The sequence below is a fragment of the Phyllostomus discolor genome, chromosome 10 (assembly GCF_004126475.2).
Source record: "Phyllostomus discolor isolate MPI-MPIP mPhyDis1 chromosome 10, mPhyDis1.pri.v3, whole genome shotgun sequence".
NCBI lineage: Eukaryota > Metazoa > Chordata > Mammalia > Chiroptera > Phyllostomidae > Phyllostomus > Phyllostomus discolor.
Genome location: NC_040912.2, coordinates 10,346,949 through 10,363,347, shown reverse-complemented (window position 1 = coordinate 10,363,347; position 16,399 = coordinate 10,346,949). Strand labels below are relative to the sequence as shown.

General features: G+C 46.4%; 1 protein-coding gene across 2 annotated transcripts in view; it reads right to left on the bottom strand.

Annotated features, from left to right (window-relative positions):
- CPVL (carboxypeptidase vitellogenic like) overlaps positions 1-16,399 on the bottom strand; it is a 108,081-nt gene that overhangs the window by 38,027 nt on the left and 53,655 nt on the right. For both annotated transcript variants that reach the window (XM_028526055.2, XM_036010455.1), the window contains exons 8-11: positions 8,632-8,754; positions 7,879-8,010; positions 2,802-2,885; positions 952-1,125 (exon numbers count right to left, since the gene is read on the bottom strand). In XM_028526055.2, coding sequence (XP_028381856.1) covers positions 952-1,125; positions 2,802-2,885; positions 7,879-8,010; positions 8,632-8,754 — 513 coding nt within the window. The remainder of the gene's footprint in view (positions 1-951; positions 1,126-2,801; positions 2,886-7,878; positions 8,011-8,631; positions 8,755-16,399) is intronic.

Sequence of the window (16,399 nt, the reverse complement as noted above, 5' to 3'; positions counted from 1 at the left end):
AGAGAGAAAGGCGTTTTTCTAACTGATGCAGCGGTGTGTTGGCCCCTGGCAGCTCTCGTTTTTGTTCGTCCCAGTGTTATCCTTGCCTCTGCCGGGAAATAGAGAGAAAGTGGACCGTCTCGTGGGGTGGTCTCCTCTCTCATTTGAACACACTTCTCCTGCCTGGTTGCCCCACAGACCACGCCTGGGACGGGGGAGAGCAGCCCCGGAGGATCCAGGGAGATGAGAAGGGAAGTGGGGGGGAGAACAAGAGTACACACGAGGACGTGCCCTGCTTCACTGGCTCTCGGTGTCCACCCTCTTCCCTAGAGTTCGGGAGCCCAGGAGTCCTTTGCCCGAACCCTCGGGGCTTCCTTTCCATAACTTCGCTTTCGCCTGTCGCCTCCAGCAGCAAAGCGGGTGGTAGGTACACCTCCGTGGGATAACTCCGTGGCGGGCGTGACACGCCTCCGAGGACCCTTCCGCACTCCTTGCTTCAACCCGACACCCTCGCGCAGTGTGTGGCTGGGTGAGGAGACTGGGAAAACTGCCTTTAAGCACCATGAATGAAGTCAATTATTAGGCAAAAGACACTTTTTGAATAACCAGTCGATGTCATTCATCCCTGACTCCACTGGGATGACTATCATACACCAAACAATAAGGGGGCATTGGCTTACCCAAGGCCGCACCTTCCCATCTCCCCTGTAATTTCTTTTCTCAAGGAAGAATGAGAGGTGGCGTGTGCCTAGAATTTCATTTTGGGAACTGTCAGGGTAAGTGATTTCATTAGAAAGTAAAACAGCAAAACTTTTCCTTCGAAGCATTCAAACAATGAGTGGGTTGTTATTTATATTTGTAAAGCACCATAAAAGTAAGCATAAATAGAAGTTGGAAGACATGGAAGAAAGTCACCCCTGCTCTGGATAATCCGAAAAGTTCCTAAAATAGTAACCGAAATAGCTCTCTTACCTTATAATTGTTCATGAGTTCGGCTAACCACGGCAGAACTGACTGCACGAAGTCTTCCTGCAAGTACTTTTTAGCTTCGGATCCATCGTTAAAAGTCCGGTTTCCCACGTGGATGGCTCGTCTCACTTCTGAGAGGGCCAAAAATCTCTTAAAGTAACTATATTCCTCAGGTTCCTGGTGGAAAGGGGCATCAGAAAGGTATTAGGGATCAGGAAAAGCCCAACGCTGCCCAAGTTTCAAGTTTCTTGTAACATAACATCCTAAGAAACAAGATACAGCACAACAGACAGCTCCCCTGCCTCCACCCTGGGCATTTTAACTTGGGGGTTTGTGTTCATTTAAATTTTACTAACAACAAATCTGGACGCTCTGATACTCTTAGAGCCAATACCCAATTTGCAAATGCTGGAATTTCCCTTTTTAGAACGTAATCTTTTACATTCTGTGACTCCAAGGAACAATCCCATTGGAAGTGAATACAGGGAAAGTGGAAGAGGTGAGATTATCAGGGTCCATTTGCTCCTTGCCTGAGGGTCTATGGAAAGAAGATCCAATGAGCACAGGGCCCAGGGTGACAAACTGATAGTCTTTGTTCTGTTTATCAAAACCACACACACACCATAATCAGCTGACCATCATTTCAGGGGGAGATAGAGAATGTAAAAACAGATGATGACTTTTTGGGGCACGTGAGACAAAAGAAAAGCTATCCATGAGCCCTATTTTTAAAACAATAGTGCGTGCAAGTCTCTGTAATAGTCATTAAACTAAAATAAAAAGGATTAAATGTTGCTTTAAAAAGTCACAAAAGGAGCTCGGGCTGCGAACCAAAGCGTCACAGGTTCGATTCCCAGTCAGGGTACATGCCTGGGTTGCAGGCCATGACCCCCAGCAACCGCACAATGATGTTTCTCTCACTCTCTCTCTATCTCCCTCCCTTCCCTCTCTAAAAATAAATAAATAAAATCTTTAAAAAAAAGTTACAAAAGGATGAAAAACTCATCAGAGTTTGAAATCAACTGTTTCGTGCATCAGCAATAACTGTGCTAACTGTGGATTATTACTTTGAAAAAAATCAAATAAAAAATTTTGTGTCTCTTTTGATACCATATATTTTTTTTCTCTCTCAGTAAACTCTGAAACGACAAAGCTGGCAAATTCTGTTGATGTTAGCCTTAAATTTTATTTACAGAATAGTGTATAAATAAGGTAATTTTTACAAACAGAACGGATTGTCCTATACACTAGACAAAGATTAATACAACCCAAATTCCCACTTTGGCCCACTTTGCCTTATTTGATTAGTTCTATACAAAAGACATCACCTTTGGCCTACTTTTATGAAAGCAACTACTTGAACAGTTTGAGAAATGCTCCAGCAGGCTCAAAGTGAGGCCCAGACTAGGTGCAAGAAACATCTTAAGTTATAAGGTAGACAAAGCAAGTATCTTTGTAAAGATTTTGGCAGCTTTGATGATCCAGGCTGTCTTAAAAACAGAACAAATAATGTGGGCATTTTCAAGAAACTCACTACAGGCTCAGAACCCTGGGGCCTGACACTCAGAAACGTGGTCCCAGCCTCTGCCCTTCACAAAGGAACTTGTGTAAACAAGCTCTTTTGGGGGAAAATTGTGTTAGTGAGAGCTTGTTTTGAGTTATGTGGAATATCACACATTCTCAATGGTGGGATGGGGAAAAAAATCCTACAGATGAAAAGACCACATAATGCAATACTGTTTGGCCATATTTGTCTAGTATAAAGTCAACTATAATATTTCCCAAATCGAAGGAAGTTTGGTGCTGCTAAAAGTTTTAAGCCAACACTATCATGGTTTTTGAAATGTCATTACCGTGCACTGTATAATGTTAGACAGGTCAGGACATCCTGTGACATTCACCAAGTAAGAATGGTCTCCCACTAGTCTATTGAATACCTAGGTTGGGAGAGAAGGGAGAAAGAAAGAAAGAAAACATCTGGGTGGGTGAAAATGCACGGGCATTCGTCATTTCATTTCTTCCATACCTATTTCACTTTCTCACTCTGCCATTCAACAGCCACTCATTGCACACCTCCTCTGTGCTCGACACTGCCCTAGACATTGGGGAAAGGGTAGTGACCAAAGACAGACCAGAAGTCCTTCCTTGTGGAGCATTTATTCTAGACGGGGACGATAAACTAGCATGAACGGGTACAGTAAGTAGTATGTTAAGGAGTGATAAGTGCTAAGGAGAAAACAAAAGGAGGGAAGGAGGAGGTGCCATGGGAACGCGTGGGCACGTGTATATGCAGGCACTTACGGGACACGTACCAAGTGGCACTGGAGCAAAGACCAGTTGGAAGGAGCAAGCAAGCCACGCAGACAACTAGGGCAAGCACATTCCAGGCAGAGGAAACGGCAAGTCCAAGGCTTCGACTATGAGAGCGAGCCTTGTGGGCGAGGGTTGCCATGACATGGACCGTTGACCGCTGGGCCACAGAATGAGGACGGAGGACAGAGGATACGGATATGAATGCACGTGTGCGGAGCTGAGCTGTAACGGCCAGGTCATCAGCAGAGGGCAAGAGCAGTCAACTGGGCCGTCAGCTTTCCAGTCGCGTTCAGCTGCCGAGGGGTGGCGCAGAATGGTTGAGAGGTGCCTTCGGCAGAAAGCACTAGAGGAGGCGCCAAAGGCTTGGAACCGTGCATAAGGACTGACCTTGGCTTTACATTGGGTAATTGGAGAAATTAAGACTTGAGAGTGTTAGGGATCCTGGGGAGGTAGTAAGATCAACGGACAAAAAGATGATATGGCTGCATGACGGTTGTCTGAGTTGGCATATTCACAGACACGAGCTACGAGGGTGGGAGGTAGTTGGAAGAAGATACTTGAATTCGAGACCGTGCAACAATTGTTGGCTTTCGGTAGAGACAATGGGAATGAGCAGCTAAGGTAGAGACGAGATCCCTGAAAAGGGAGGAGATTTGGGAACTGAGGGACAGATGACTACCAGAATCACGAATGTGGATACTGCAGTCCCCAGGACAAGAGGATGCTGGGGAGAGTGACAATGAGGGGGGTGGTCAAATATGTTCAAAGAATGGGAAGGAGGGAGCCAGGGGGTGGTAGATAACTCTACGAGGAAGTGGTGGGGGGGGGGCACTGAGGACATGAGGGTTAAAGTGCATTGCTTTCCGAGAGGGAGCATGAACGGGAGGCAGCAACAAGGAGTCAGGAGGACCCTTCCGCTACCTGTGAACCAAGCGGCGCAGAGGAGGGAAGAGAGGGAAACGGCCCGACTTGAGGGGGCTGCAGAGGACGCAGCAGCAGCATCGGGGAGAAAACAGGTGTGGGGGTAGAGGACGGAGAGGAAGGGAAAGTCACAGAAAAGACTGAGGACCTGGGGAGTTTTGGGGTGAGGACACCGAGTCCTAAGGGGCTCTTGTAAAAGGACTTTAAGAAATGAATTTGCAGCCCTGGCTGGCGTAGCTCAGTGGATGGAGCGCGGGCTGCGAACCAAAGCATCGCAGGTTTGATTCCCAATCAGGGCACATGCCTGGGTTCCAGGCCACGGCCCCCAGCAACTGCACACTGATGTTTCTCTCTCTCTCTCTTTCTCCCTCCCTTCCCTCTCTAAAAATAAATAAATAAACTCTTAAAAAAAAAGAAATGAATTCGGAACATTTTCAAAACCATCCATCAAGTATAAATGTAGGCATCTTGCGAGGTAAGATGTTAGTATCCTGAGTTTACAAGTGAGGAAACTGAGGCATGTAGAGGTCAAGGCACTGGCCCAGGACAATGCCTGAACGATGTCAGAGTTGAGAGTTGAACTCTGACCCTGACCCTGTGTGCAACCACGCACACAGACCAGCTCCCTGACGGTCAGACCGCGGTGTCTCCCACTCTGCAATTCTTCCTGGCCGTGCTTTGGGGTTTAATTTAAAATTTCATCATCTGATTAGATTATTATGTTTTTCAAACATGAAGCAACTTAAATGTATCCAAGTTACCGCTGCCACAGGTTTCGGGACCAAGTATTATATTAAAAGCACGATCACCGTGGGAAGCGGGGCGTGGGGTGGGTAATAGGCGTGCCCTCCGCAGCACTGGCTCAGGGCCACTGCCTCCGGCCGTGCGGACTGTGCAGGACGTGGGGACGTCTGGCCGAGGGGTAAGATGGGGCAGACAGCCGGCCAAAGTTCTGCTTGCTAAGCTGGGTAATCTGGCTTGGGGCTGTGAGTGGAGAAATGGCCACTTCTTATCCTCGTACAATGGCGGCATCTGCCTGCCAAACCCTAAACCCACAGGACTTTGTCAGTCCAGAGGTGTTTTTTTCTCATGTGTCCACTCAGAGGGGACAGCACAGGCCAGCAGTGGTCGTGAATGCTTGCAGCATTTTTGGAATTCATCTCTAGAAGTTATCCTTGACACCAAGGGGTGTCTACCATTAAGAATGCATTTAATTCCAGCCTTGGCTGGCGTAGCTCAGTGGATTGAGCGCGGGCTGGGAACCAAAGTGTCCCAGGTTTGATTCCCAGCCAGGGTACATTCCTGGGTTGCAGGCCATAACCCCCAGCAACCGCACATTGATGTTTCCCTCTCTCTCTCTCTCTCTCTCTCTCTCTCTCTCTCTCTCTCTCTCCCCTCCCTTCCCTCTCTAAAAATAAATAAATAAAATCTTAAAAAAAATGCATTTAATTCCGAAGCGTCAAAAATCATTTGCTGTCGATTAAATAAGGAGGGTGGTCAAGACCCGTGCAATCCAGTTTTAATTCAAAACTTGGTTCCCAAAGAGAACTCTGTGATCCAGAACCCTGTCAGGGTGAGAAAGATAATACAGGACCAGAGATGAGTTTGTGTGCATCTTGCAGAATCGTTAAGATGTCCCAGGATTTTTACAGAAAGCCTGAAAATGATCACAGAAGAACTCCTGGGGTGGGAACTGGGGAAGAAGACAATTCTACCCCCAGACGGCCCACAACCTGTTAGGTGGCTTTGGGCAATTGATTGCATCTCTTCGGGTGTATGCGTGTGTGTTGGGAAAAAAGACGATCTTTCAAGTTCTCTCCAGCTCTCAGCTACTGTTCTTTGATTAACTAAATCATTTTAAGGGATCAGAGCATCAAACGGTCTCCATTATTTAGGCTTGAGATGTCGAAACCCAGTTTTCTCTTGGGTTTCAGGATGTCTTGCAGTTTCCATGGCAGACGTTGAAACATATTTGACCACTACTTGCTGACTCCCGTAAGTATCGTTTTATCTATTTCCTTTGGAAAAGCAAAGGTCTTTACGTTGTAATTCATCACTCAAGGCACTGCATACCTTCAAGGGTTTGGGGGTTTTGTGTGTTTGTTTGTTTTCTGATGAATCTGGTTCCAGGGAGACCCTAGTGAACCTCATGAGCCACCTTCTCACTATCTCCGAATATACGACAGACTTGAACTTTTCAGCAGTGTCACTGCGTCACATGACACTGCATCACGTGACAGCAAATGTTGCTTTGCTTTCTTTATCCCTTTGGGCCTACGATCTGTTCTTGCTCTTGCCATTGCTCAGTCACTGTATGCTTCGCCGAACCCACCAAATGTCTCGCTTGCAGATTGGTCTAACAGGATGTAAATTTTGATAGGATCTCTAAATTCTAATGACTTAGTCCTTTTCCCCTTTTCTGCCTACCACAGCAGAGAGCCTAAAACCAGCCTTGAAAATGCTGTCCTTGTGAGTTAAAGAATGATCTCACACATCCAGTAAGATCTGTCTTCCTTTTACAATGGAGATCTGTCACATTTGCAATTGCCCCATCGCACAACAAGTTCCGAATCCACACCCTGCAGCCAGGGCAGGTGTCCTGACACAGGGAAAGGGGGGGGCCGCCGGCATCCTGCGGATGGATGGCCCCGGACTTCCTGAGCTCAGTCCAGCCGCACAGCTGGCTGCTATCAAACTTCATAGCCAGGGCAGTCACTGCCGCCGCTGCGCTGGGGGATTCCAGGTAGCGCCCTTGCAAACTGGGGCACCATTTGACGTTACTCCCCTTCTCCCTAAGTTTGCGTGTCTCCTGTTTTGATCGGAACCAGCTGACGTGCAGTGCCCAGGAGACTATTGATATCAGGCCTCAGTCTTAATAACAGCAATGCTGTTAGATAGACTGTTACAGGATGTGCTTCCAATAGCAAAAAAGATGAAAAGTCTTCAAAATTCAATTCTTGCCTCATTTGCTAATGTGTCAAACATGACGGCTATATCATAAAAGTGGCACCCCCCCCCCCCCAAAGAAAGGCTGCTTACACATCGCCTTTGTCTGCACTGGCAAAAACAACAAAAAATCCCAACCTCCTACACCCTAACACTTAGTATAATCTTACCCTTTAAATAATAACAAAAAAGAGTGAAGAATATAATCATATTATTCGGTTCTCCATTTCAGTATTAGGGAGAATGTGCCCCTTTTAAAAATACCAATGGCTCTTTGCAAAAGTTGCAAATGACGACACTTTATACTCTTTGTTTCTGACCCACAGAGACCTGTGACATTTGTGACACATTCAGTCACCCCCCCCCCCCCCCAAACCCTGGGTGTGGATGTCTGTCGCCCTCCGGAAAGGTTTAGAGCGGAGGTTGAAGCATACGCACCCATCCCCCCCAGCTGCCTCTCCTCCTGATTCCCTTGCAATAGGCTGTGCCCTTAGGGTCCGCAGAGCATTTAAAGAAATCAAAATCGTTAATGAAAGACACAGTTAGATGAACACTCCATCGCCAAAGGAAATTCAAAGATACCCAGACAGTTCTCTTCTTCCTCAAGAGCCCGCCCATCTCCTTCTCTATGTTGGCCAGCACGACAGATACACCCTCTCTAACAAGAACAGCAACAACAACAAACAGCGGGCACCATGGTGGGGGGGGGGGGGGCGGTGCGCGAGCTTCACCCTCGGCCCCTGAACTCACTTCAAAGGCTTGGAGCCACTTCTCCTCCTGTATGTGCTCCAAACTCTCGTGGCACTGCTCCTGGATGTACTTTCTCTGCTTCTCATCCACCAAGCCCATTTCGTACAGCAATGACGGATAGCCCCTTAGGGCCTGAGGAGAAAAGAGACAAATGCGAACGCCACAGGGCGAGGAAGAGGTTAGGGGAGGCCATCTGCTTGGTGAAATAACCCTCCGTGATTTCTCATCTCACGCTAGAATTGGCCAAGCACGACAGTTACACCCACATGCACCCACCACATACTACACAGCACGTAGTGTAAATGCAAACACGACACAAAGCACAAACACACATACCACACAACACACACACACACAACATACATTGCACGTATGCATGTGCTGCACAGACACACACAAACATACCCACACAACACATAGCACAGGCCACACAGACGCCCATCACACAAACACACACTGTACAAACGCAGTGCACAAACATACACACACAAACCCAGACTTGTCCTCACAGTTAACCTAGGCTGACGTTGTAAGTTGGCATCTTAAAACATTGGGTAAAAATGAGAAGATTGAAATTATTAGACATCAACTGGGCAACAGTATTTCTCTTCATCAGGATTGGTCTCTAAGGTCAATCCTTAGAAGGTTTGTAACGGAACAACAATAAAATCCAAGATGGAGGAACCTCTGTCTAATAAAAAGGAGGTTTATTTTCCTTAAGGGACAAAATAGAAAGGAAAAGGAGACACTTACTGATTCAGGGTCACAGAACCCACTTCCAATGGCAATTCCTTTCAGGTTGATCTGCAGCGACAGCGTGGGGTTGAGTGTGTGGATATGGTACGCGATGGCTGGCACGTATTTGCCTGCGTAAGACTGAGAGCAAGGGGAAACGTTAAAACGAACCATCACAAAGGTATGCTAGTAAGAATCCACGTGTACGCTCAGTAAAATAGCAACGAAACAGCTGGGTTTCCACATGAGACATATTGTTTACTTCTTTTTTTTTTTAAGATTTTATTTATTTATTTTTTAGAGAGGGAAGGGAGGGAGAAAGAGAGAGAGAGAGAGAAACATCAATGTGCGGTTGCTGGGGGCCGTGGCCTGCAACCCAGGCATGTGCCCTGACTGGGAATCAAACCTGCAATGCTTTGGTTCGCAGCCCATGCTCTATCCACTGAGCTACGCCAGCCAGGGGTCATATCATTTATCTCTTAACCTCGCATTATAAATTCCACAACAGCAAACAGCTCTCGCTCCTTGTGTCACCCCCACCTGCACCAGGTGACATGCAGACCGCAGGTTAGGTGCGCAAAAAGTGATGAATGAACGTGTGACAAGTGAGCCTGCGAATTTCCTTCCAAAATTAAACAAAACAAAACGTGGACCAGTAAACACAATTCTGCCACTCATTGGGCTTTTCTTACCAGAAAGTTCCATTAAAAGCTTTATTTAAAAAAATCTCGAGGCTAAAATGAAGATTTTTGAAATCTGTCTAAGGATGCAAATTTTGATATTAACATGTACTAAAGGAAGAAGAAAAGGAAAATACTATTAAAATTGTCACTAGGACTCACCTCTGGTCCAATCTTTTCCAGTATAAGGTTTTTTGCCTTTTTTTTTTTAGTTTCAAAATACTTTGTGGACATAAATCTAATAATAATGCTGCTTTGTGATTATGCTTAAAAAGCTACTACTAGGAGTTCAGTAATATTTTTTAAATTATTTTATTGTTGTTCAGTTACAGTCGTCTGCATTTCGCACCCCCCTACCATGAGTTCAGTAAGATTTGAAAAAACACTTTACACTTCTCCCACTAAAAACTTGCCTTCTCGACGTCTCCGCTTGTATGTTTGATGTTAAACGTCCTGTGTCCAAGACGGAGCTCCCGTCCCCAGGCCCTCCCATGCGCAGCTGCCCTTTCCATTTACACTCACTCTGTCCTTCTAACCGCTCAGGCCCCAAATCTGGGCGCCATCCTCTGCCTCGCTCACACCCTGGAAAAGCCCGTCTGTGACTCCATTCTGCCACCCGTGGCCAAAATGCACTGTCTCCTCGCACCCCCACTTCATGGTGGATCACCGCTCACCTGGATTATCACAGTAGCCTCCTAACGGGCTGCCTGCTTTCACCCTTGCCCTTGTCCAGCCTGCTGTCAAGACAGTGGTCTGTGAAACAAGTCAGATCACGCCACTCCTCTGCTCAAACCCTAAGGGCTTCCGTCTCCCTCAGAGGAAAAGCGAAGTGCTTTTTCTGAGACATAAGGGCTGACGGGATCTGGTCCCTTCACTAGCATTCTCCCCTACCAGCCTCTTGCTCCTTCCTCCCCTGTGTCTCTGGGACCGCAGTGACGACTGTGCCCCGCTGTGTGGTCCCACTGTCCCACCCCCCACGGTCCTTGCATGAGCTGTTCCTGCACCTGGAATGCTCCCCCCAGATATCCTTATGGCTAACTCCCTCACCTCCTTAAGCAAGGCCTTTTGAGAGATGCCTTCCCCGTCCACCCTATCTAAACTTTTCACACCTCTTTTTTTTCTTTTGACATTTTCTGGTTCCCTTCTCTCCTTTTACATCTCCGTCCTCATCACTTGCCAACTAACTTGCACTTATTGTGCATTGCTATTCCCCCACCCAGACTGGAAGATGCACGAACACAAGGATATCGGTTTGCCTTGTTCATTAGCGCCGCCCCTGGGACTGCTGGTGGTTATCTGTCAGTGCTCCGTAAACAGTCGTTGCACGAATCTTGAGCTAACCCACATGTATTTGAGAAACAGCAGTGCATGTACGTTCAACACAGACTAGAGGCATTATGTGGGTACCTCTGAGTCTGCAGACTGTTCCCAATATTTCCAAGGCTCTCCAGGGGTCTGTAGTTCAAAGACTGGGAACCCCTGAGAGCTCTCACCGATTTCAGACCCTAATCATAAGCTGGAGATATCATTACTCCCATTTCAACGTGTGGACGCCGAGGCCCAGAGAGCTTAGTTGGTCGAGTCAGAATTAAACTTGGCCTGACCTGCTCCAAAACCTAAACGCCCTCTGCGTTATGATGAAAAATGCAATTTACATAATTTATACAAAATCTCCTCCCTGATGCAGCCCTCGTGTGCAATAATGTTATTTAGGCAAAGTCTTGAATCAAAGCAATTTATTCATTCATACTCATGGGCGCATTTTAGCTTCCTGATGATAATATGAAGATGTGTTTACATGCCTGAAATTTGGCTTGCTGCATAAATGGGCTACATATTCTCTTTTTAAGCATAAGAAGTGAACATTTATCACACACACTTTCTGTAGGATGATCCCCCAAAAGCAAATTTCCTTGAGTAATCATTTCACCAGTAAAGATGTATTATATAATTTCGATCAGATGATAGTTAATTGGGCAACTCTTCTGTCAAAGGCACTATAGTAACTACCTGAGGAGACGCAAAACTGAATAAAGCACGAAACTTGGAAAGTTCACCATTTCTTTTGAGAATACACGATGTAAAACTTGACTCAAATGAGGTAAGGCAACGTTTACCACGTCGTAGGTAATCATGCCCATAATGTGTACGTTGTCCAGCACACGAACCATAGTTGGTAAGTGAATGACTTATTCGGTACTACTTCTAAACATGTTTCCCTATTGGAAATGAGCACAAATACTAAAAAGTGTATCTTCCAGTGACATGATCACTCTAGTTGTCTCGTTACAAAACCTGGCAACGAAACACCTCTCTTGCCTCCTCCTGAGATGGAATGATACACACTCTGAACTGCTCTGCAGGTAGCGATGACCAACTGAGGCCCAAACAGCCTCCCTCTTATGACGCCTTCCCCCTGTGGCCATCCTGTGCACCTGGATGTGTCCAGGCAGGAAATCAAGAAGGAACACCTGCTCCATTTCTGAGCCTCGACGACAAACCCAGCTTCTTCGCCTATTTTACTTTGAGCCCATCAGAGTTACCCTTAACCTCCTATCGTGTTTTAAAATGAGGAGAACAAGGGCCCGCACATGAAATGCACAGCCTGGCTGGAAATCCATCCAGGCCCAGCTGCCTCCCCACCTCCTGTTTCTCACGTGAAGTCACATTTCAGTCCTCGGCACTGGGACAGAGTGCGGGTCCCTGGCGCCCCGAGCTGGGCCTCGGCCTGGGGTTCCCTGACGGCACATGCAGGCTACGCTGACCGTTTATGGAAGGCGCGACAGGGAGATGGGCAGTGCCGTAATGACATCCGAAACAGATTCCTCCATGTTCAGGCACGTTGGCTGACCCGGCAACCAGGAGGTCCACCTCATTTTTTGCTTTCTAATGACTATCACACACTTTCTGGCCTGTGTCAGTGTGACAAATCCTCCCCTGCCATTTTCATTCATCATTCCCTTGGTTGAGTGACTCGGGCTGTCGCACGGTGGACCATTACAGGGTTACTTAATGGAAAGCAGACACGGAAACAGTATAGTGAAATGACAATTATTTTCACTCTCCTGTTGACACATAATTTTTTTTGCAAGATCAGACTTGTTTATTCTTTTTCAATTATTTATTTCTCAACTGAACGATTCTCCGAGCACCACAAGCACTTTAAAAGACAACCCGACAATACATCATATTCTCTTTTGCACGGTTTTCCCTCTTCTCCATGTGTTTTAAACAGAATAGAACTCCTGTTTGCGGGAAAGAATGTAGGTGTGGGTGTCTGATGGATCAGAAATGGACTAAACAGCCCCTTGGGACTTGTCATTACCATCCTGCGATTTTATGAACTCCTGCCTCTTTTGTTCTAAGTCCTGCCGGTGACGAGGAAGGACAAAGGCAACAGCCATCACAACCGAACGCCTCGTGGTTTCTCTGATCTCTCTCGGGTGTTCGCCAATGTGGGCAGCAGCTGGCTCGCGAAGCTCCTGACGTCTGCGAATGAACACTAACCTTCTACCATCCGATCAGACCCTGGCCTCGTAAAAGCTCAGAACAGCATCCAAGCAATTACAAAAGGAAAGAACAAAAGCGTGGCCAGAAAGTATCCGAGCACATATTATTTTAGAACTCAGCTGTGACCTTCAAATGAGGAACTCAGCCACATAAACATATTTATCTGCCACCATAATTCAAACGAGGTTGGCTGTCAACACGTCGGGATTTGGGGCTGCTCTTATTGTTCCCTGCGAACATTTAAAGAAGCTTCGAGATGCACTTTCCAGCCCAGTTCTTGTGAGGCTCGAGTTTTGAGCTCCCCTCTGACAAGGACCGGAGATATTGGGGTGTATCTGTATCTGCTTGCATTCGCTGGAACTTAGGGAAGCAGCCAACCCCAGCTTTCCTCGTTACATCAGAAGGATCTGAGAATTCAGCTTTCAGTCTTTCATTTCCCCCAGGAGAGAGCAAGGTCTCGGCATCCCAGTGGAAGAGCGGTTCTGAATCTCGGTCTGCAATCTCTCTGCGTTCCTAAATGATGTTTGGAACAGCCTAATGGAAATCGCATTAAGAGCATATTGTACTTGTAAAAATAGTCTAGAGAGAATGTAATGCTTGGTTAATTATCCAGATGTGTAAAAGCACAATGAAATTGGACTCAAAAAAAACCTTGTAACCGTGTATTCTGTCTGAATCTCTCCCTTCTTACATGTTTTAACAATATTCATAGCAGACTTACGGTGCCCCTATACCCGGTGACTTTTAAGGGAGGAAGAAATATTTCATATCTAAAATCAAGCTTCAATCAGCTCCTACAGAAGAAAAAAATTGTGTCAGAAAATAGTACTCTAATGGAAACAATGTCCTCTCACAGAAATTTCCCATATGTTAGCAGTTAGCATTGTTTAAGCTTCTCTGCGTGGTCTACGTTTCTTACTCAAGTTTGGTTTTTAAAAAATGCACCTCTACCTACGCATTCTCTGCCTGGCTCCCAAGCATGCATTTTATGGTAAAGCATGCAGAAACTTTACGGGTGATGATGAGCAATGGCCTCTGAAACGAGACACACTTAAACCCAGACACCAAGTGTCACTATCCACAGGCCCTAATTCCTAACTCTGCCTGGCGAGTGAAGAGGGGGAGTCATTAACCTCAGCCATGGTCTGCCGGGGAAGGTCAGCGTCCTTCCGCACCCTTCTGCCTGCCCTGCCCCCAAACCCCCAGCCAGTCCAGCTGCAATGAATGTCTTTTTGAAGAATTTACATTGGGGATGATGAGAACTTCCTCATGGCCCCAGAAAGACACAAGGTGGGCTGCCCTTCTGGAGACAGTCACACCGGTGTCATGTCCTCTAGCTGTCCCCAAGTACAGACTGTGGTGGAGCCACCCCCATTGATGGGGGTGGTCAGAGGGAATAAGAAAATATGCCTCAAAGGGAATTTTACACACTGATTGCAAACCACAGAAACCGGTGAATGGAGTAACACAGGAAGCAGCAGCCAAGGGGACAGGATTAAGCTAGGGTGACCTGGACTTCCTCTAGCCTTGGGGTAGAGCCTTACTGCACCATTGTTTTCCCTGAGGAGAGAAGAGGTGTGGTCTTAAAGGGCCACTTTAGAACTAATGAATGGGGAAAGCGGAAACGTCCGTGTTGTGGTAATCTCTACAACTTTCTAGACATTTCTAGACCATGCATCATCCAATTTCAAGACCACACTGCTGCAATTAAAAGAAAAAACATGGCTTCTCACAAGAATATCACTTTATCTAAACATCTATTTCTCTTGAATGTTAGCCTAAAAAGAAATGTAGAAGCTATAGGAATACACTTAAGAAAAACATTTTGCTCCGTATCCAACGTTTAGCCACATACATTCATGCAAAGGTACGTGCTGCAATCCAAATGATAAATTCTTACTTCAGAGTGAGGGGGTGCTTTTTTAAAAAAAAATCCGTCAGTGACAAGCATAGGTGAAAAAGATACATCTTGCCCTGGCTGGCGTAGCTCAGTGGATTGAGCGCAGGCTGTGAACCAAAGTGTCGCAGGTTCGATTCCCAGTCAGGGCACATGCCTGGGTTGCAGGCCATGGCCCCCAGCAACCACACATTGATATTTCTCTCTCTCTCTTTCTCCCTCCCTTCCCTCTCTAAAAATAAATAAATAAAATCTTTAAAAAAAAAAAAAGAAAAAGATACATCTTCCCCCCAGCACCCCAACTGACTTGGTGTCAGTTTTGGAGAAACCCAGCTTGAAGCCAGGTGACTCAACCAGGTGAATAAACCCTTATGTTTCAAGAGACTCCGATCAGTTTGACTTTTAAGCAAAGAGGATAAACACACTAGGCCGAAGTCAACAAACTGAGCCCTTTGTTTGCCGACTGTAGCCGAAGCGCAGAAGGTCGAAGCTGCATGACAGATACAACAGCACTTCCGGTCCCAGCCATCTAATCAGGTGGCTGCTTGTGTGGCAGCATGGTAGGTCACCTCAAACAGAGCTTTATAATGACTTCCGATGTACTTATTTTCTTTTCCGTGGAACTGTAAACATGTGTGGATCCAACTTAGATATGCTATCCAAAAGCCTCAGGCACAATTTGCAAACATTCCCATATGCCCCTGTTCAATTTTTCAGGTTGCAGCTTACACGTTAACTTTTCTAATATTAAACTCATTAAAATAGTCAAATTGGTTAAAATCGGTTTTCGGTTCTACGGGAAAATATTGGCGAGGCAGAGGAACATAACTGAAAATAGACATTTGTCGTGAGCTCCAGAGTTAAATTTCAGTTCAAATTCAGCGAGTTCCAAGCTTCGGGAAATAACTGCCTTCCAAGGACTACAAGTCTTGACATCCCTTGAAACTTCCAGTGACTCCATAGAACTGCGTGATCAAAGCCAAGCCTTTATGGTTAAAAGTAAGCCTTGGCCAGGAAGACAGAAACATCTAAGAAGCTAGGAACTTCTTTTCTACTCGTGTAAGGTTGATAATCCTGAGACATTCTGCACAAAACATGGAAGGGGCATTCGCTTCCCTTCTACGGAAAGGGGTTCTGTCCCGTGGGAAGGGCCAGGTCTCCGACACAGTTAGTTTCGAAGACAGAGTGCCCGGCTCCGTATCGGGCCCCACAAGCAGGGGTACAATCCTCAGCCAGCTCTGGAGTCTGGCTGGTAGACCTGAGCGAGACCTGCCTAACCTCTCTGAACCTCAGTCATCTGGTCTGTAAAATGGGAATGATAATAACAGTGTTGGCTTCACGAGGGAGCTGCAAGGATTAAGCAAGATAATGCACAAAATAGTGCTTAGCATCATGCCAATCCTATGATCCACTCTCAATAAATATTCTCAAATAGGACCTGCAAATAAAGGAAGTGAACTTGGTACTCTTGAAGGCCCGCTTCTGGCTACTGTGTTCAACAACCACAAGCCTGGGCTGAGAGCATGATGGGGTTCGCCTGCATAAAATGAGGAGAGGCCCGCTGCCCATCCCACCCCATGTCAGAGATCACCCCTCGACTTGTGGGTCAGTATTTATTCCCCATCCCAAGTACCTTTTCATGACCTAGGCTCTGTCCTCTATTCAAATGCAAGCCTGTCTGTTGGGAGTCGGTTTAATG